This window comes from Hyla sarda, chromosome 1 (genome assembly GCF_029499605.1).
Source record: "Hyla sarda isolate aHylSar1 chromosome 1, aHylSar1.hap1, whole genome shotgun sequence".
In the NCBI taxonomy this organism is placed as follows: Eukaryota; Metazoa; Chordata; class Amphibia; order Anura; family Hylidae; genus Hyla; species Hyla sarda.
This window is the reverse complement of record NC_079189.1, coordinates 370,970,809-370,988,551: the sequence shown is the minus strand read 5'-3', so window position 1 is coordinate 370,988,551 and position 17,743 is coordinate 370,970,809. Positions and strand designations below refer to the sequence as shown.

The following is a 17,743-nucleotide window of genomic DNA, read 5'->3' as shown; positions in this document are numbered from 1 at the left end:
ACATGCCTCCTGCATGGGAGAGCCGTGGCCCTGTGCAGGAGATCACCGGGGTCCCAGAGTTCAGACCCCCCACAATCAGACACTTATCCCCTATTCTGTGGATAGGGGATAAGTTGTTTTCACCACATATTAAAATATTTTGCTCACAAAAATGTAGCATGTCACTGATTTTACATTGGCTTTTTGGACACTGTGTGCCCAAACAAACAGTTAAATAGACTAAGACAAAGCGTATTATTTTGGACTCATAACTTTAGACATTTGACAAAAAAGTTCACCTGTAAATACACCCTGTGAACATAGCCTAAGACATTCTTTTTACAGTGACCGTAAATGACACACATATGCATGTATTTTTTTTCCACTGCTATGTCATTGCTCACGTCATACGACTGGGCAGCTTGTCGCCATAGTATTCTACTATCTTGCACACAGACATGAAAAAGGCTTTGTTTTGTTGGGATATATTCTTCCCTTATACTACTTTATATTAAAACACAAGTTCTTTTCCTGTTTATTTGAACCAAGGTTACAATATCTCCTAAAGTAAGCAAACATTCATTGCACATTCCCTTTGTCTGGCTTTTGACAGGGACTGAAGGAGGTGATGTATCAGTTCCATAGTGCTCAAATGGCTGGTGAGCATCTTTTTCTGGTGTGACATTACAAATTAATAATTCAAAACCTTTGGCTGTAGGCACAATGGGGATCTGCTTACCTTTGGTTCCATTGAGATGAAGTTGTGCGTTCCTTGGCTAGATAAGACCGACCTCTTTATAGTTTTACTGTGATAAAAGTGGTAATAATCCTGGAGTGACCCAATCTGCAACAGAAAAACAAACCAGCAGTAATGTTAAGTGTTATATTGAGAAAAATGTTTCTGTTTGTATTTTTCTGCACATAATATAAATGTATAAATTATGCAAGCTCCCGCTGTGCTAGAATGTTACTTGAGCCCAATGATCATCTTTCAAAAGAAGGACATGTGATATGAAATGGATGTGGGTGTCCTTCAGGCACTAACTGCATAACCAACCATTATAATTGAGCATCTAAGGCGGCCTGTGTCTACCTTTTAATGTTTAATTTATATGCAGCGTTTTATATCAATGCACGTCCACACTGACACATAACAAACTGCATTAAAACAAATATGTGCCAAATGACTGGCACCATTAAAAAGCATTCTCTTTAGTTTGCAATGGGAAATGTAGTTTATCATGGGCAATCATTCTTTATTGGGATTGTTCAGCTAAAGTGCTGAAACTAGCTGCAGAATTATATCAACTGGATTTGCAACACTGGAAACTCTTAAGACAATATAAAGGCTTTGTTTACAAAAGTTCTTGTACTTGTTTAATGTTTTACTAAATGTAATATCTGTTACTAAAAGGATACCTGTTGTTTCAAAAGATTTTTAAAAACCAGCAAAGTTTCATTCAATTAACCCTTCTGAGTGGGGAAAGGGTTATTTTAATGCCCTTACTGCAGTAAATGAGCCCCTCAGAGCCCCCTCCATGGTGCATAGATATTTATTTTCTCTTCATTTCAGGGGGCGAGACCAACCTTTCCTGTTTGGCAGCAGGACTTACAACTAAACCTCCTTTCCCTTACTTCTCGGACCAATTCAAGGACAGCACATACTCTTCTCTGATATAACATAGTACTGGAGAAAGTGCTTAACAGACTAGCCTTGTGCTGGGGGATGATTTACCCAGTACACTACAATAGATAGCATGTGATAGGAGAAGAGGGTTAGTGATGACTGAGGAAAGGAACAGTAGCAGCACAGAAATGAAGGAGTGTCATCACAAAAGCAGCCATGGTCTTAGCAGTCAACTGATGGAAGAAGAAGAAATCCCTGCACCAACGGCTTAGATGCAAATAAAGGATTTATTTGTAATATATATAGCATATTACATACACATTACAAGACGCGTTTCGGCTATAATAGCTGAAACGTGTCTTGTAACGTGTATGTAATATGCTATTTTACAAATAAATCCTTTAAGCCATTGGTGCCGGGATTTCTTTTTCTGCAATTGGATTTATATGATCCACGAGCACGACACACTATATCCTGGTGCCGTCCTCCTCTACACAACTATTAGCAGTGACCTGATGCTGCTGATGACCTGCTACAGGGAGAGGGAGGAGAGATTACAATAAACAAAACCAGCAATGGATCATAAACATAGAAAAGGTTTATATTTTTTTCTTAACAAAAAAAACACTAGATAAAAAAAAATCAAATTATGAAAGGTCAAAGAGGGCAATTTGAGTGGAGAGTCCTTATGACAAGTTGAGTATACTTATATTGCTGCATTGTTTACTTTTTCAGCTCCTTGCAACGGCCACAGCAAGGAGCTGAAAAAGTATGGAACTTCTTTGCTAGCTGCTGCACATACAGAAAGGAACAGGGTTTGAAATATTTACAAGAGTATATTTATAATGGTTCATTGGTTTCTACAATGGTCTGCAAAACTATCACAGCACAGCCATCTGAGAGGATTTACAGATACCCTGGATACTAAAGCATATACTATGCAGGACATCAGTAAAACTCATTTCTACATCCATTCAGTACTGCACGGAGATTTGTAACTCCTGAGAGGGAAATGTGGCTTCTATGGAAGCACTATGACTGAAATGAGAGGACTGTATTACTTATCAGGGCATTGTGGTTGTCACTACTATGAGGGTGCATTGGTTGTGAAAATTGGTTGAGGCACTGCAGCTATCATTGTTGAGATACAGTGGTCTTCATTGTTTTTGTATGTGTGGCATTGTCACTATTATGGGCAGAGGGTGACTGCCCCTGTTATGAGGATACATTGATTGTGACGGGCACTAAGATGATAATATAAGTAAGGCTACTTGTTTCTTAATAAATGGATGAAACCATCTGTCCCAATGGGAAAGTCAATACCCATCATTAACACTTTCAAATTGTATATGAAGAGTAGGATTTTTTTATTTTTTTTTGAGCAGTGTAGTACTGCCTATGTTTATTCTCTTCTTGTCAGAGGAGAAGCAGAGCATATGTAGTTCCATTCTATTCTTTTGACCAGTGTGGAAGGAAGGTTTTTCATTAGAGCTTATCACTAACCACAAGGTAGGTCTCTGACATGGTCTAACGGCTCTAAGCAATCATGTGGAGGGTCTATTTTTATCCAACTTGAAAAAAGGAGACAAGAGACTGAAGCTCCAGCTTTGAGATCCTAACCACAATGCACTTCTGGGAGTGGCACGAAGGTTGACCCACATGCCAGTAATGGACAAGAGGAGGAGAAAAGTGAAATACTTGTCTAAAAGGGATAAAAAATGTATTGCCTGCATTAGGTGTGTGGAATTACCCGTTTTATGGAGCAATGTCACTGGTGGGCTGATGGTGGGCTGTCACTTTTTTGGGAACACTCAAGCTGATATTGAGGCAAAGCAGTTGTCAATATCAATGAAACACTGGTTTTAATGTATTTTTTTCATACTATTTAATTCAAGATTACAGTAAAAACTTAAAAAAAAGGGTAAAACCTTACTGTTTATACAGTAATACTGAAAAACTAAATACCAAATTTTAAGTAAAGTCTTAGTTGGTTATAAAGATAATAAAGCCCCTGGTCTTATAGAACAGACTGCACTTGAGTGACTTATATATTGTCATCTTTCAGCATATTTCTCTTTGACCAATAGGAAGGGAGAAATATATGACGGAAATGTAGTAATCAGCCAACCAATTTGTTATCCACTGTCAACTTCAATAAAGTCAAGGAAAATAATAAAGCTTTTGTACATATTTGTCATCTTTATCTCCAGTTTGATGTGTCACTGGTTTATTGCCATTCTGAAGAGTTATTCAGAATGCACATGATCCAGCCTACGCCAGGAACACGATGTCTGCACAAGACACCGCACTACAATATTTTCTACACAAAATAAAAGTTTACATATAGTTGGAGATCATGTCACTTTGATAGAAAGGACAATAATTTTCATTTGCCATAAGTTTCAAATACATTTTATTTTCTGTCATGATCTGCTGGTGAAAAGTAGGTATATGCTTAAAGTGTCTGTAAGATCTAGGCCTCAAATAATATTAACCAAGGTCTGATACTTATTTTAATTTATATTGTAGCATGTGTATATTAGTTGGGGGTGATGTTATTACTATAGTGCCTTGCAAAAGTATTCACCCCCTTGAGTTTTTTTGTATTTTGGTGCCTCACAACTTGGAATTAACATGGATTTTTGCCCATTCCTCCTTGTAAAACTGCTCCAGCTCCTTTAAGTTGGATGGTTTGCTCTTGTGAACAGCAATCTTTAAGTCTGACCACAGATTTTCTATTGGATTGAGATATAGGCTTTGATTAGGCCATTCCAACACATTTACATCAACATGTTTCCCTTAAACCACTAAAGTGTTGCTTTAGCACTGTGTTTGGGGTCATTATCCTGCTGGAAGGTGAACCTCCGTCCCAGCCTCAAATCATGCACAGAGTGGTACAGGTTTTGCTCAAGAATATCCCTGTATTTAGCACTATCCATCTTTCCCTAAACTCTGACCAGTTTCCCAGTCCCGGCTGCCGAAAAACATCCCCCAGCATGATGCTGCCACAACCATGTTTCACTGATGGTGCTCTTTGGGTGATGTGAGGTGTTGGATTTGGGCCAGACATAGTGTTTTCTTTGATGGCTGAAAAGTTCAACTTTGGTCTCATCAGACCAGAACACCTTCCCCCATACATTTTGGGAGTCTCCCACATGCCTTTTCACAAACCCACAACGTGCCTTTTTGTTTTTACCTGAAAGTAATGGCTTTCTTCTGGCCACTCTGCCATAAAGCCCAACTCTATGGAGCGTATGGCTTATTGTCGTCCTATGTATAGATACTCCAGCCTCTGCTGTGGAACTCTGCAGCTCCTCCAGGGTTACCTTAGGTCTCTGTGCTGCCTCTCTGATTAATGCCCTCCTTGCCCGGTCCGTGAGTTTTGGTGGGCGGCCGTCTCTTGGCAGGTTTGCTGTTGTGCCATGTTCTTTCCATTTGGTTATGATAGGTTTGATGGTGCTCCTGGGGATCATCAAATATTTGGATATTTTTTATAACCTAACCCTGAGCTGTACTTCTCAACAACATTGTCCCTTACTTGTTTGGAGAGTTCCTTGGTCCTCATGACAGTGTTTGGTTACTGATGCCTTTGCTTAGGTGTTGCAGCCTCTGTGGCCTTTCAAAAGAGGTGTGTATATGTAATGACAGATCATGTGACACTGAGATTGCACACAGGTGTGTATATGTAATGACAGATCATGTGACACTTAGATTGCACACAGGTGGACATCATTTCCCTAATTATGTGACTTCTGAAGGTATTTGGTTGCACCAGAGCATTTTATGGGCTTCCTAACAAAGGGGCTAAATACATACGCACATGCCAATTTTCTGTTTTCTATTTCTAAACAATAGTTTTATTTATATATTTTTCTCATTTCACTTCACCAACTTAGACTATTGTGTTCTGTTCCATCACATAAAATTCAGATTAACAAAACATTGAATTTAAGGCTGTAATGTACCAAAATACAAAAAAAAGTAAAGGGGGTGAATACTTTTTCAAGGCACTGTATGTATATAGTTAGTGAGGATGCTTATATTTTTATGTTATTAAATTTTGCTGCTAAATAGAACTGATGTTCCAATATAAAACTGCCCTATATTGTTATATGTCATATACATGGCTGCCCTGCATCTTGTTAGTAATTCCTCACTCATAACGTAATCCCAATCCTCAGGTATCACATGGTCAGTAGAAATGGTAGCCATCATTTAGGCTTTATTTTCCTGTTATCTCATATTGGACATAAGAATGTATGTTGCGTAGGGGGGCATTTTCATGCAATTTGTGCTTTAATCTTCAATAGACATCTCATAATTTCTACAAATCAGTACATGAGATTTAAACCCAATGGGGGATGCCTTCTGGAAATTGTCTTTAGGATGTCGAATTTCTGTCTGTAATTTTGTTTTAGCTGTGCAACTATGTATGACTCTAAATAATAAGATTCTTTTTTAAGAGTGACATGTTTTTAGAAGTCTGATGAGTCATGAACATTCATTGCCAGCGGCTGGGAGATTTTTGAATATTGACTAGCTTATTTGCACTTTTGCTTGATGTGCAAAAACTTGCAGACTGTTAAAAATGGCAGATTATATTATATTTGTCAGGTTGCTAGAATAAGCTGTTATGGTTATGGTCTAATAAAATCAATGGCGTATCTATAGGTGGCTGAGGAAGTCCAAAGATGCCTTTGACTCAGAAGAAGACAGCAAGAGGACCTCTTATGGATGAAATCTTTTTACAGATCTCATTTATTTCCCTAGAATGCAAATTGATAGAAAAAACCTTACTAAAATGTTAGTAAGGCTTCATCAAGCTATGTGTTTGGGTTCTGTAAAGACAATATGGACTCAATTAAAACAAAATGGGAAGTATGCAGGTATCACTTTAGGCATCAGCTGTCAGATTGGATCAACTAAAGGAAAAAACAGAGCAAAAAAATGCTTTAAAAAGGACCTTTGATCAGTCCAAAAAAAACTGAGAGGGGGATTTACCAAGACCGGCAGTTTCGCTGGTCTAAAAGTAAACCCCCAAGTGCAGGACTGCATTGGAATTATGAAGAGGTGCATACCTCTTGATCAAGTCAGGTGCATGTGAGACTGCCCCATGTAGCAGCCTCAGAAATCGTCTCTATTCATAAAGCTAAGCTGTATGTGAAATTATTATTATTATTATTATTATTTTCTAGAACACTTCATTGTGCTAGATGGGTTCTGGTGCAGTTCATGGCCATATTGCCGTCAGCAGCTCGGCTTTCCCATATGACGCTGCAGCAAACATGTATCATTCTTAAAAAATAGACAAAACAGCTATTTCAAGGTTGTAGAGGAAAACCTGCCAAACCTATTGTGGTAAAAACTGTCTGAAACGGAGATGTGGGCTGGCATACGTCCCACTGCTTCTGTGCATACAGTAGAGAATCTTATAGAAAATGCAGTGATTATGTTATATTATCAGGGGTAATATACAGTAGCTGACATTATAACTAATTCTGTACAAAGTGCCTGTCACGATGCCGGCTGGCAGGTAGTGGATCCTCTGTGCCAGAGAGGGATAGCGAGGGCCGTGCTAGTGGACCGGTTCTAAGACACTACTGGTTTTCACCAGAGCCCGCCGCAAAGCGGGATGGTCTTGCTGCGGCGGTAGTGACCAGGTCGTAACCACTAGCAACGGCTCACCTCTCTGGCTGCTGAAGATGCTGAAGAAAGGCGAGGTACAAGGGAGTAGGCAGAAGCAAGGTCGGACGTAGCAGAAGGTCGAGGCAGGCAGCAAGGATCGTAGTCAGGGGCAACGGCAGGAGGTCAGGAACACGGGCTAGGAACAGACAAGGGAACGCTTTCACTAGGCACTGAGGCAACAAGATCCGGCAAGGGAGTGCAGGGGAAGTGAGGTAATATAGGGAAGTGCACAGGTGATCACACTAATAGGTAATTGGAAGATTGGGCCAGGCACCAACATTGGTGCACTGGCCCTTTAAATTGCAGAGACCCGGCGCGCGCGCGCCCTAGGGAGCGGGGCCGCGCGCGCCGGGACAGGACCGACGGAGAGCGAGTCAGGTACGGGGACCGGGGTGCGCATCGCGAGCGGGCGCCACCCGCATCGCGAATCGCACCCCGGCAGGAGGCGGGACCGCAGCGCACCCGGTCAGTGGATCTGACCGGGGCGCTGCAGCAACGGGGATGAGGCGAGCGCTCCGGGGAGGAACGGGGACCCGGAGCGCTCGGCGTAACAGTACCCCCCCCCTTGGGTCTCCCCCTCTTCTTGGGGCCAAAGAACCTGAGGAAAAAAAAGTCAATTTTTCCGTGAAGAGGTCCGATGCACATTAGGAGGGGTTCTGTGCGGAAACGCATGAGACCGTCCAATCTTTTATTGTTAATACAATAGATGTAGAGGGGTCTGGCGAGACTGGTCACAGGGACGTAGAACCTGTTGATAAGAGAGGCCAAAAAAAATTTTCCTGCAGATCCGGAATCCAAGGGGACCATAGTAGAGAAGGAGAAGGTATAGGCAGATATCCGCACAGACACAGTGAGGCGTGGAGAAGCAGAGTTGACATCAAGAACTGTGTCACCTTTGTGCGGAGTCAGCGTACGTCTTTCCAGGCGGGGAGGACGGATAGGACAATCCTTCAGGAAGTGTTCGGTACTGGCATAGTACAGGCAAAGATTCTCCATGCGGCGTCGTGTCCTCTCTTGAGGTGTCAAGCGAGACCGGTCAACTTGCATAGCCTCCGCGGCGGGAAGCACAGGAACGGATTGCAGAGGACCAGAGGAGAGAGGAGCCGGGGAGAAAAAACGCTTCGTGCGAACAAAGTCCATATCCAGGCGGAGCTCCAGACGCCATCCGGAAGAACGCATGTCAATGCGAGTGGCAAGATGAATGAGTTCATGTAGGTCAGCAGGAGTCTCTCGTGCGGCCAGAACATCTTTAATGTTGCTGGATAGGCCTTTTTTAAAGGTCGCGCAGAGAACCTCACTATTCCAGGACAACTCGTAAGCAAGAGCACGGAACTGAATGGCGTACTCGCCAATGGAAGAAACACCCTGTTCCAGGTTCAGCAGGGCAATCTCGGCAGAAGAAGCTCGGGCAGGCTCCTCGAAGACACCACGGACCTCAGCGAAGAAGGACTGGACTGTGGCTGTGGCAGAATCATTGCGGTCCCCATCAAACTTGTCCGGCAGGGACAAGCAAGGGTTAGGAACGGCTGGTTGCTGCGGAGGAGTTGCAGGAGCCGGCGGAGGAGATGGTTGTTGCAGCTGTAGCTGTGACTGAAGTTGCTGTATCTGCGGCAGCAGCTGCTGTGACTGAAGTTGCTGTATCTGCGGCAGCAGCTGCTGTAACTGTGAGTGAAGACGCTGTGTCTCGGAGATCAAGTATGCCAGCTGTTGATCTCGTTGGGCGATCTTTCCGCCAAATTTGTCCGGCAGGGACAAGCAGGGGTTAGGAACGGCCGGTTGCTGCGGAGGAGTTGCAGGAGCCGGCGGCGGAGAAGGTAGTTGCAGCTGTAGCTGTTGCTGTATCTGCGGCTGCAGCTGCTGTATCTGTGACTGAATACGCAGTGCCTCGGAGGTCAAGTATGCCAGCTGTTGATCTCGTTGCGCTATCTGTTGCGACTGCTGGGCGACCAGCGTAGGGAGGTCAGCGACAACTGGCAGAGGAACTTCAGCGGGATCCATGGCCGGATCTACTGTCACGATGCCGGCTGGCAGGTAGTGGATCCTCTGTGCCAGAGAGGGATAGCGAGGGCCGTGCTAGTGGACCGGTTCTAAGACACTACTGGTTTTCACCAGAGCCCGCCGCAAAGCGGGATGGTCTTGCTGCGGCGGTAGTGACCAGGTCGTAACCACTAGCAACGGCTCACCTCTCTGGCTGCTGAAGATGCTGAAGAAAGGCGAGGTACAAGGGAGTAGGCAGAAGCAAGGTCGGACGTAGCAGAAGGTCGAGGCAGGCAGCAAGGATCGTAGTCAGGGGCAACGGCAGGAGGTCAGGAACACGGGCTAGGAACAGACAAGGGAACGCTTTCACTAGGCACTGAGGCAACAAGATCCGGCAAGGGAGTGCAGGGGAAGTGAGGTAATATAGGGAAGTGCACAGGTGATCACACTAATAGGTAATTGGAAGATTGGGCCAGGCACCAACATTGGTGCACTGGCCCTTTAAATTGCAGAGACCCGGCGCGCGCGCGCCCTAGGGAGCGGGGCCGCGCGCGCCGGGACAGGACCGACGGAGAGCGAGTCAGGTACGGGGACCGGGGTGCGCATCGCGAGCGGGCGCCACCCGCATCGCGAATCGCACCCCGGCAGGAGGCGGGACCGCAGCGCACCCGGTCAGTGGATCTGACCGGGGCGCTGCAGCAACGGGGATGAGGCGAGCGCTCCGGGGAGGAACGGGGACCCGGAGCGCTCGGCGTAACAGTGCCTAAGGGCACACGCAAACATTCCACATTATTCACAAACCTGCATTCTTCCATACACTTACACAGCCTGTATCCTAATAAGTTTCAACTTGCATACAGTATTTAGGAATATCAGCTCATTTTCACCTATTAATCCTAAATTGTATCCTGAAATAACCCCTTGTTCATTTTATAGTCAAGTTGGTGAGGTAAGCCCCCTCCAACAACATAGATGAAGGGAAACATAAACTTATTATTGCTGGCCCTGTGTGAACTGTAAGGCTCTGTTCACACTGGCACCATTTTATCAAAAGAAAAGATGAATACGATCAATCTGGTCGGTTCAATACCAAGCATTGTGGGGGCCGTCTTTTCTTATAGCAAAAATCAAAGACAGGTCTACCAATCAATAATGGAAAGCAATAAAAAGAGAAAGAAAAAGAAAGAAAAAATGGTGTAAAAAAGAACAGAAGGATAAGGCTGGTCTCCATGTTAATCCACCATTCGACCTACGTAAACAGGTCTACATCAGCCAACTGGTACATACAAATGTTCCTATTCCCTACTGACCCAGATGCGTTTCCATCTTTGAGCCATTAATACTACGACTATCTCTGAATGGATTATAGATTTTCAATAGTAGATATACATTGCTCTAGAATTAGATATACTGTACATTAGAAGTAGATATGTATTGCTCTTTTTTTAAATTAAAAGATTGGTTGCTATGGGCAACTGCTCCACTGTTCCTCTGCACAAGGTGTTGATAAATCTCTCCCATTATGCTCAGAAACAAGGATTTTGTCTAATTTGCACCATTTGCGTCAATTTTTATTAAGAGGCATGGCCTCCAGAAAATGAATGCAGCTATTTTTTTTTAAAGGGGTACTACCGTGCTGACAACTTATCCCCTATCTAAAGGATAGGGGATAAGTTGCCTGATCGTGCGGGGTCCCACCGCTGGGGACCCCCACGATCTCGCACGCAGCACCCCGCTCTCACCAGGCCCCGGAGCAAACATCCGCTCCGGGTCTGATGACGTGGCCGGTGATCGTGACGTCACAGCTCCGCCCCCATGTGATGTCACGCTCCGCCCCCTCAATGCAAGTCTATGGCAGGGGCAAGACATCTGTCTCGCCCCCTGCCATAGACTTACATTGTGGGGGCGGAGTGTGGCGTCACATGGGGCAGAGCCGTGACGTCACGATACTCCGGCCCCGTGATTGGCAGTCATCAGACCTGTAGCCATGTTCGCTCTGGGGCCTGATGAGAGCCAGAGCCAGAAGTAGCGCGGACCGTGGGAACAGTTAATTATAAAACCGGGGATGGAGGAGGAAAAGGGGCAGCGGTGGTTGGACTAGGGAGGACACCAGGACAGGCAGAGGGAGAGAAGCGGGCAGCAGCGGCAGTCTCTGGCCCCGCAAAAGCTGCTGCAGTTCATTGATTTAAAGCACCCGCTTTAAATCATTGATCTGCAGCGGCTTCTGCGGGGGGGGGGGGGGGGGGGTAATAGCCGATAATTTATACCGGAATATCGGTATAAATTATCCGCTATCGGCCTGAAAGGTCACAGATTATCAGTATCGGCCCTAAAAAATCGATATCGGTCAATCCCTACTCCAGATGTTGCAAAACTTCAACTCCCAGCATGCCCGGACAGCCGATGTCTGTGCGGGCATGCTGGGAGTTGAGGTTTTGCAACATCTGGAGGGCTACAGTTTGAGACCACTGATATAAATGGTCTGTGACGTCACCAGAGGGACCAGGTATACATTTGTTATATGTAGTATAATGTAGCAAGAATATACGGAGCGTTGTTAAGCAGAGGCCACTAATAATAGTTTACAATGGACATAAGTAAAATGTAGTACATGTGGCAGTATATACCTGTCATAGTATAAACATAAACAAGTTACATATTACACTGACTTGTGCCTGACCCAGCTATAATCTATAAACAAAATTCTAAAGCTAAAATATCAGCCTTATTTTATGTTTTTATGGTTGTTTTTTTTACAAGCATATGGAAGGGAATCCTTTCCCATACTGACCCACAAAAACAGCCTTTCACTACAGCTTTATTCTTTAATTTTTTTCCAACCTTTTGGGTTTTCTTTTTTTCATTTTTTTTTTTTTTTGTATGAATTATGTTCCTTTTAGTAAAAAAAAACGATTATCACTGTATTCCCACTATTCCCAGTCAAGCATGACAGTAATAATTCCTCCAGCTCTTTATACAGACATTCACTTTTTTCCGTAATGAGCTTCAGCATCGCTGGTGATGTATGATCAGTTGAGGGACATGGCGGATAAACCTGGCCTTCAGTCGAAATAGTAATTCCTGCAAGTTAATGCCAAAAAAGACGCCTTCAATCCAATTATCACTAGAGAGATGCTACACCTATCTTTATGTATTGTGTCTATTGTGACAATGACAATGGCACACTTCCATCATGAGTACTTCTCAGATGAAGAACAAAAGGTAATCTGCGCTAAAGTTTTCTGTTGCTAAATTTTTACTGTGGGAGAACCAGTCAGAGACATAGCTGTTCCTTCATGAGCTAAAAATACCCCTCAGCTTGGCTATCTCTGTTAGGTCCATTGAGCAGTGGTCCTGCAGGAACACTGCCGCTCCATTCACCAGGAGCACTTGGGTGCCGCTATTCTCTTAGTCAATGGGGTTCCCGGGGGTCAGAACCCCGGCAATGATACTGTAACACATGCGCTCTGGCCGGACCTTAGACTCCACTTCCTGGCCTGGCTCACGTCATCATCCACATAGACCCAGAGGATCCACCACCTGATGTGTCCCGTTACAGATACACTTATTACCTAATATATGGATAGGTGATAAATTATATTAGTGTGACAACCCCCTTTAAGAGACGTATGTACACAGTCAGGAAGACTGAGCTGTTATCTTCTCCATCATAACTGTGAGCAAAGCCTGTATAACCATCAGTAGTCACTTTGATAGGAATTTATGTGTCCCCCTGTGAAGGACTGGTGTGAAACAAATCATAGAGTTTTATCATAAAGTTATGATGTCAGTATGAGTAACACCCAGATCACCACAGTAGAGAAAAGCCACCCCGAAGTGTGATCCAGACTGTTCCTATGCAACAGTCCTAGATTTTGCAGGTGGAAGACTAATCCATTAAATTTCTTAGGAGGTCTTTTTTGGTGATGGCTTATACTCAGGACAGGACAGCAATGTCTGATTGAAGGGATTCGGACACTTGGCACAGTATCAATCCTCTTATGACTATTGTGTGGTTGCCATGATAGGTTACTGCAGCTAGCTTCTGCATCTGTGTATTGCGAGCACCAGGGCTCTGGAAAACAGCAAATTGAAGAGGGTTTGCTGGGTTTTGACACCCTACCAATAAGATTGTGCTAGCCTATCCTGAGAATAGAGAATCAAGAAAAAAAACCTCTTTAAATTTACCTTTCAAGAGTTTTTTTTTTTTGGCAGGACCACACAATTATCTGATATGTATGAGGTCTTTTGATTTTCCCTTGGCAGCAGATATTGAGGGAAGGAAAAATTGGGCACGCTAAATTTAAAAATGTCATTATTAAAGTTCCATTCTCCCTAATAATAACACACTGAAGCTTAATATATCTAATCCTATAGTCTATCTATCAGTGATCTAATATTAATAAGATGAATTTCCTTATTTATGTAGCACCAACGTATTCCGCAGCAGTGTGCAGAGATTGTCATAATTCACACTGGTTGGTCCCTTTTTTTAATGGGGTTATTACTAAAGTGACTAAAGTCAATATGTTTCCGGAGTGGGGAAGGAAACCCACCTAAGGGTGCGTTCACACTGAGGAATTCAAGAGGAAGGAATAATTTCGGTCAGGAAATTGTTGCCTTCTGTCATTTTATCCATCAAGCGGAATTGAGGCGGAATTTCCATGTGGAAATGAAGAAGGAGGAGACTATTTAATCTACTTTTCTGAATTTCGCTTGAATTCCGCTTGAATAAGATGTCAGGCAGAATTTTTTTTTACCATTGACTTCTATTGAATTCTGCTCACGGATTCTGCTTGAAGAATGAACATGTTCTTTCTTCAAGCGGAAAGGAATTCAGCGTCGGAATTCCGCTAGCAGAATTTCCGCAGTGTGAACAGGGCAACAGAATAAACATTAAAGTCAATGGTCAGAGGAGATGTTCATTAATTTGGAGAGGAGAATTCAAGAGGAATTACTCGAGTAAATTCCTCTTGAATTACTCAGTGTGAACGGGCCTTTGTTACTGTGCAAGACAACAACTGAGTCGCCGTGCTGCCCTAAACCTGATGTATATGGCCACCTTTAGATTCGTCATATCAGAAATTGCAATGCCAAATTGCCCCAGATAAGCTGAATGATACCTGCCTTGCTCTGTGACCTTTGTTCACTACTTGGAAACACTAGGGCTTCATTTTAAGGATAATGTTTATCCTTAAATTTTTACCAAAATAGGGGGAGATTTATCAAAACCTGTCCAGAGGAAAAGTCACTGAGTTGCCCACAGCAACCAATCAGATCGCTTCTTTCATTTTTAAAGAGGCCTCTGAAAAATGAAAGAAGCGATCTGATTGGTTGGTATGTGCAACTCAGAAGCTTTTCCTCTGGACAGGTTTTGATAAATTTACCCCATAGTCTCTAGGTACTGAAATATCAGGTTGATGGGGTCACTGGGCCAAAAATCAAAATGCGTACACACAGGCTATACAAGGAAAGGATTAATACAATGTGTTAAAGACATCGAGATAAAATGGCTTGTTTCATGTTTTCTGAACACTTAGGTAAACTGCCTGCAAAACCGCCGTAGGTATTTCATCAACTGAAAGGTCAAGAGCACATAGTACACGACTTGAAATGCTACGTTTAAAAAGCACTGAAAAATATTTACACAGGTTTAGCTCAGTTAACTTATACGTACAATACTTTGGACTTTTCTAACACATATGTCAATATCACTTTATTGTAATGTAAAAGATTCCACAGAAAAGAACAAATTGAGCAACACTTTTATTGAAGAATAATTTTTGGGGACATGTTAGTAGCTTGTTCATATGGGTATGGTAATGAACATTGCCCAAGAGGAGGCAGACAATTGTTGTAGATCTAGAAGCCATAAGTAAATGACCATAGAATAGTAGATGTATTTTCAGACTATTATGACTTTGATAGTATTTGCAATGACGCATCTTATGGCTTCTATCACTTGCAAACACCAGGGCTTCTCAAACTTTTTCTACTGAGACCTTACATAAACAGACCAAAATGTGATGCCTGGGCCTCCCCAGATAGACCAAGGGGATGCCTTGGTTGCAGCAAGGAAATAACTATTAACCTTATAGTTACATTTGTAATAACTGCCTTCTAAACTACACCTTGCCAACAAATAGGAGGCTCCTTAATGGTGAGATTCCCCTTACAGCACCAACAAGGCAGACTAGATCAAATATGACTGAGAACATTTGCCCATGTGGTCACTTGGTTAGCTGCAAGATAACTATGGTAAAATGGCAATTCTGTATCCATGGACCCTGTAGGGCAGCACACAGCATGCTACATCTCTGTATCATGAAACCACAGCATTTAATGTACCACTGTATTCTATGGAGAAAATAACTCTTTAATTCTGCATATGATGAAGCATTGTACAATTTTTTTTCTTAGGGATTTTTCCATGTAAAATCAGAAGCATACAGAAATAATATATGGTCAGCCAATGAAATCATTATTACTGATCTCTACTCCACACCTCAATTAATACAATTGTGTGAATGAGGCCAAATAATGTCATCTTCCAAAAAAAAAAAAAATGAAACATCTTATTTTTTAGTACCTACCATAATGGTTGAAAACCCTTGCTAAGTCTTACTAAGGCCAAGTCTAAGATTGTGCCAGATTTCTAACCGTGACTCAGACACTATCGATTTTTCTTTGCACAATTTAGCCCCACTTTTGCCCAACCCTTTTCATTAAGCCACACCCCTTTAAAATAAATAGGTGCACAGGGAACAAGCAAGACAATATTTTTTTTTTAAACTGTGTACACAAATTCAGTTTCAGTTTAAAATAACTTCCCCCACAAATTCCACATAAAAACTGTGCTGTAGGTCAGGTAAAATCCCTTAATTTCAAAGGAATTATGAAACTTTACATGATTTAATATACTTTTTAATGGGAATCTGTTATAAGTGTTGCCTGCATTAACCTGTTGGTACGGTTTGCAGTCCAGGTTACAATTATGAAAATCATACTAACCTCGCTCCGTGCCTCCAACCATTGTAATGTCTGGTCTTCGGTAAATGCAAATGTGGAGCTTAGTGCAAAGGGGGCGTATCCAACCCTCTGGTGAATGATGACATCTGGCCGTCATCTTAAGGGTCCCTCCCCTCTCCTATGCTGAGCCTCTGCAGAGAGGAGCTCCATTCTGCAGCATGGGAGGCTCAGTCCAGGGGAGGAGGACTTACCCGGGGCTTGGGAACATCCCTGTGCACCAAGCTTGGCATTTGCATATACAAAACATTGGGTGTTACCAAATACCAGAGCAATGGAGAGAGGAGCGTAAGTATGCTTTTATTGTCACACGCACTACAAACCTGTACAAACAGGTTAGTGTGGGTGATACTGATGACAGATACCCTCTAACTCACAAGAAAATGTATCTAAATGACTTTAAAAACTTTGTAAAGTTGGAGATAACTTCAATGCGCCAGTCCACTGAAAAAATTTGTGGAGTAGGACATTTTAATATGTTTTGCATTTACGGTTTTTGGTTATAAGCTATATTTTGTTAAAAAAAATGGTTTACTTTAAACAAAAAATGCACATAAATAAAAAATAAAAAAAGGGCACTGTGAATTTAGTCGCCTTTGATCAATCTATACTACAACATTAAACTTCAGAGTTGATGCTTGATAAGTTTTAACTAGTGTTTTAAATTGAATAGACAGCAACAAGGCTCAATAAGGGCAGATGTACAAAACACTTTATTGATCTACAATCACAATGAATTAAAAGTCAGGTCCAACATGGTTTCAGCTGGACAGGAAAAGTTACAGGGAAACATTCCAATATCATTGAAAGTCTATACACAAATGATCGCTATGAATAAGGTTTTTCTTTAAACCGAAACGCATCGGCGTTTCATTTGGCTTTTAACCTGCACCTCACTTTTTTTGTTCTATTTTTAATGGATTAATAAAACATTGAAGTTTTAGGAAGCTGGATTGCACCATTCTTTTTGCTATACACAAATGATGCCATTGTTACAGTGTAAAAAGCTTTTCCATGATATTGTGGGTGACACCTTGGCCCCACCTCTTGAATCTTATTTTGGTTTAGTGTGCACCATCATATATATATATATATATATATATATATATATATATATATATATATATCAGAATGTATCAGAAGTATTGATCAGAGCAGGGAAAATGTGGGGAAATACACTTCTTCATAGGCCTCTGTTGGTGAGCCTGTACTCTGCCTATTGTGCTATAGAAACGTGTATTTGTCAGAAAGCAAAAGTTGTGGGTCCCGATTGGGGATGTCATGTGTTCTGGTGGAAGTGGTGTTCTGGTGGAGCAGGATTTCCAGGAATCCAAATTGAAGTTTTATGTAAACTAACAAGTTCAGTATTAAAAATAACAAGTTTATTTTATCTCAGATTAATTGTACAGTAACTATCTTACATCCCTCACTAGTAAATATTTTATATCT

At 42.4% G+C, this 17,743-nt stretch overlaps 1 protein-coding gene across 4 annotated transcripts in view; it reads right to left on the bottom strand.

Moving 5' to 3' along the window:
* The window catches only part of PCSK5 (proprotein convertase subtilisin/kexin type 5), a 459,846-nt gene that overhangs the window by 381,095 nt on the left and 61,008 nt on the right, over positions 1-17,743 (bottom strand). For all 4 annotated transcript variants that reach the window (XM_056523317.1, XM_056523326.1, XM_056523339.1 and 1 more), the window contains exon 2: positions 719-823. In XM_056523317.1, the coding sequence (XP_056379292.1) occupies positions 719-823 (105 nt within the window). The remainder of the gene's footprint in view (positions 1-718; positions 824-17,743) is intronic.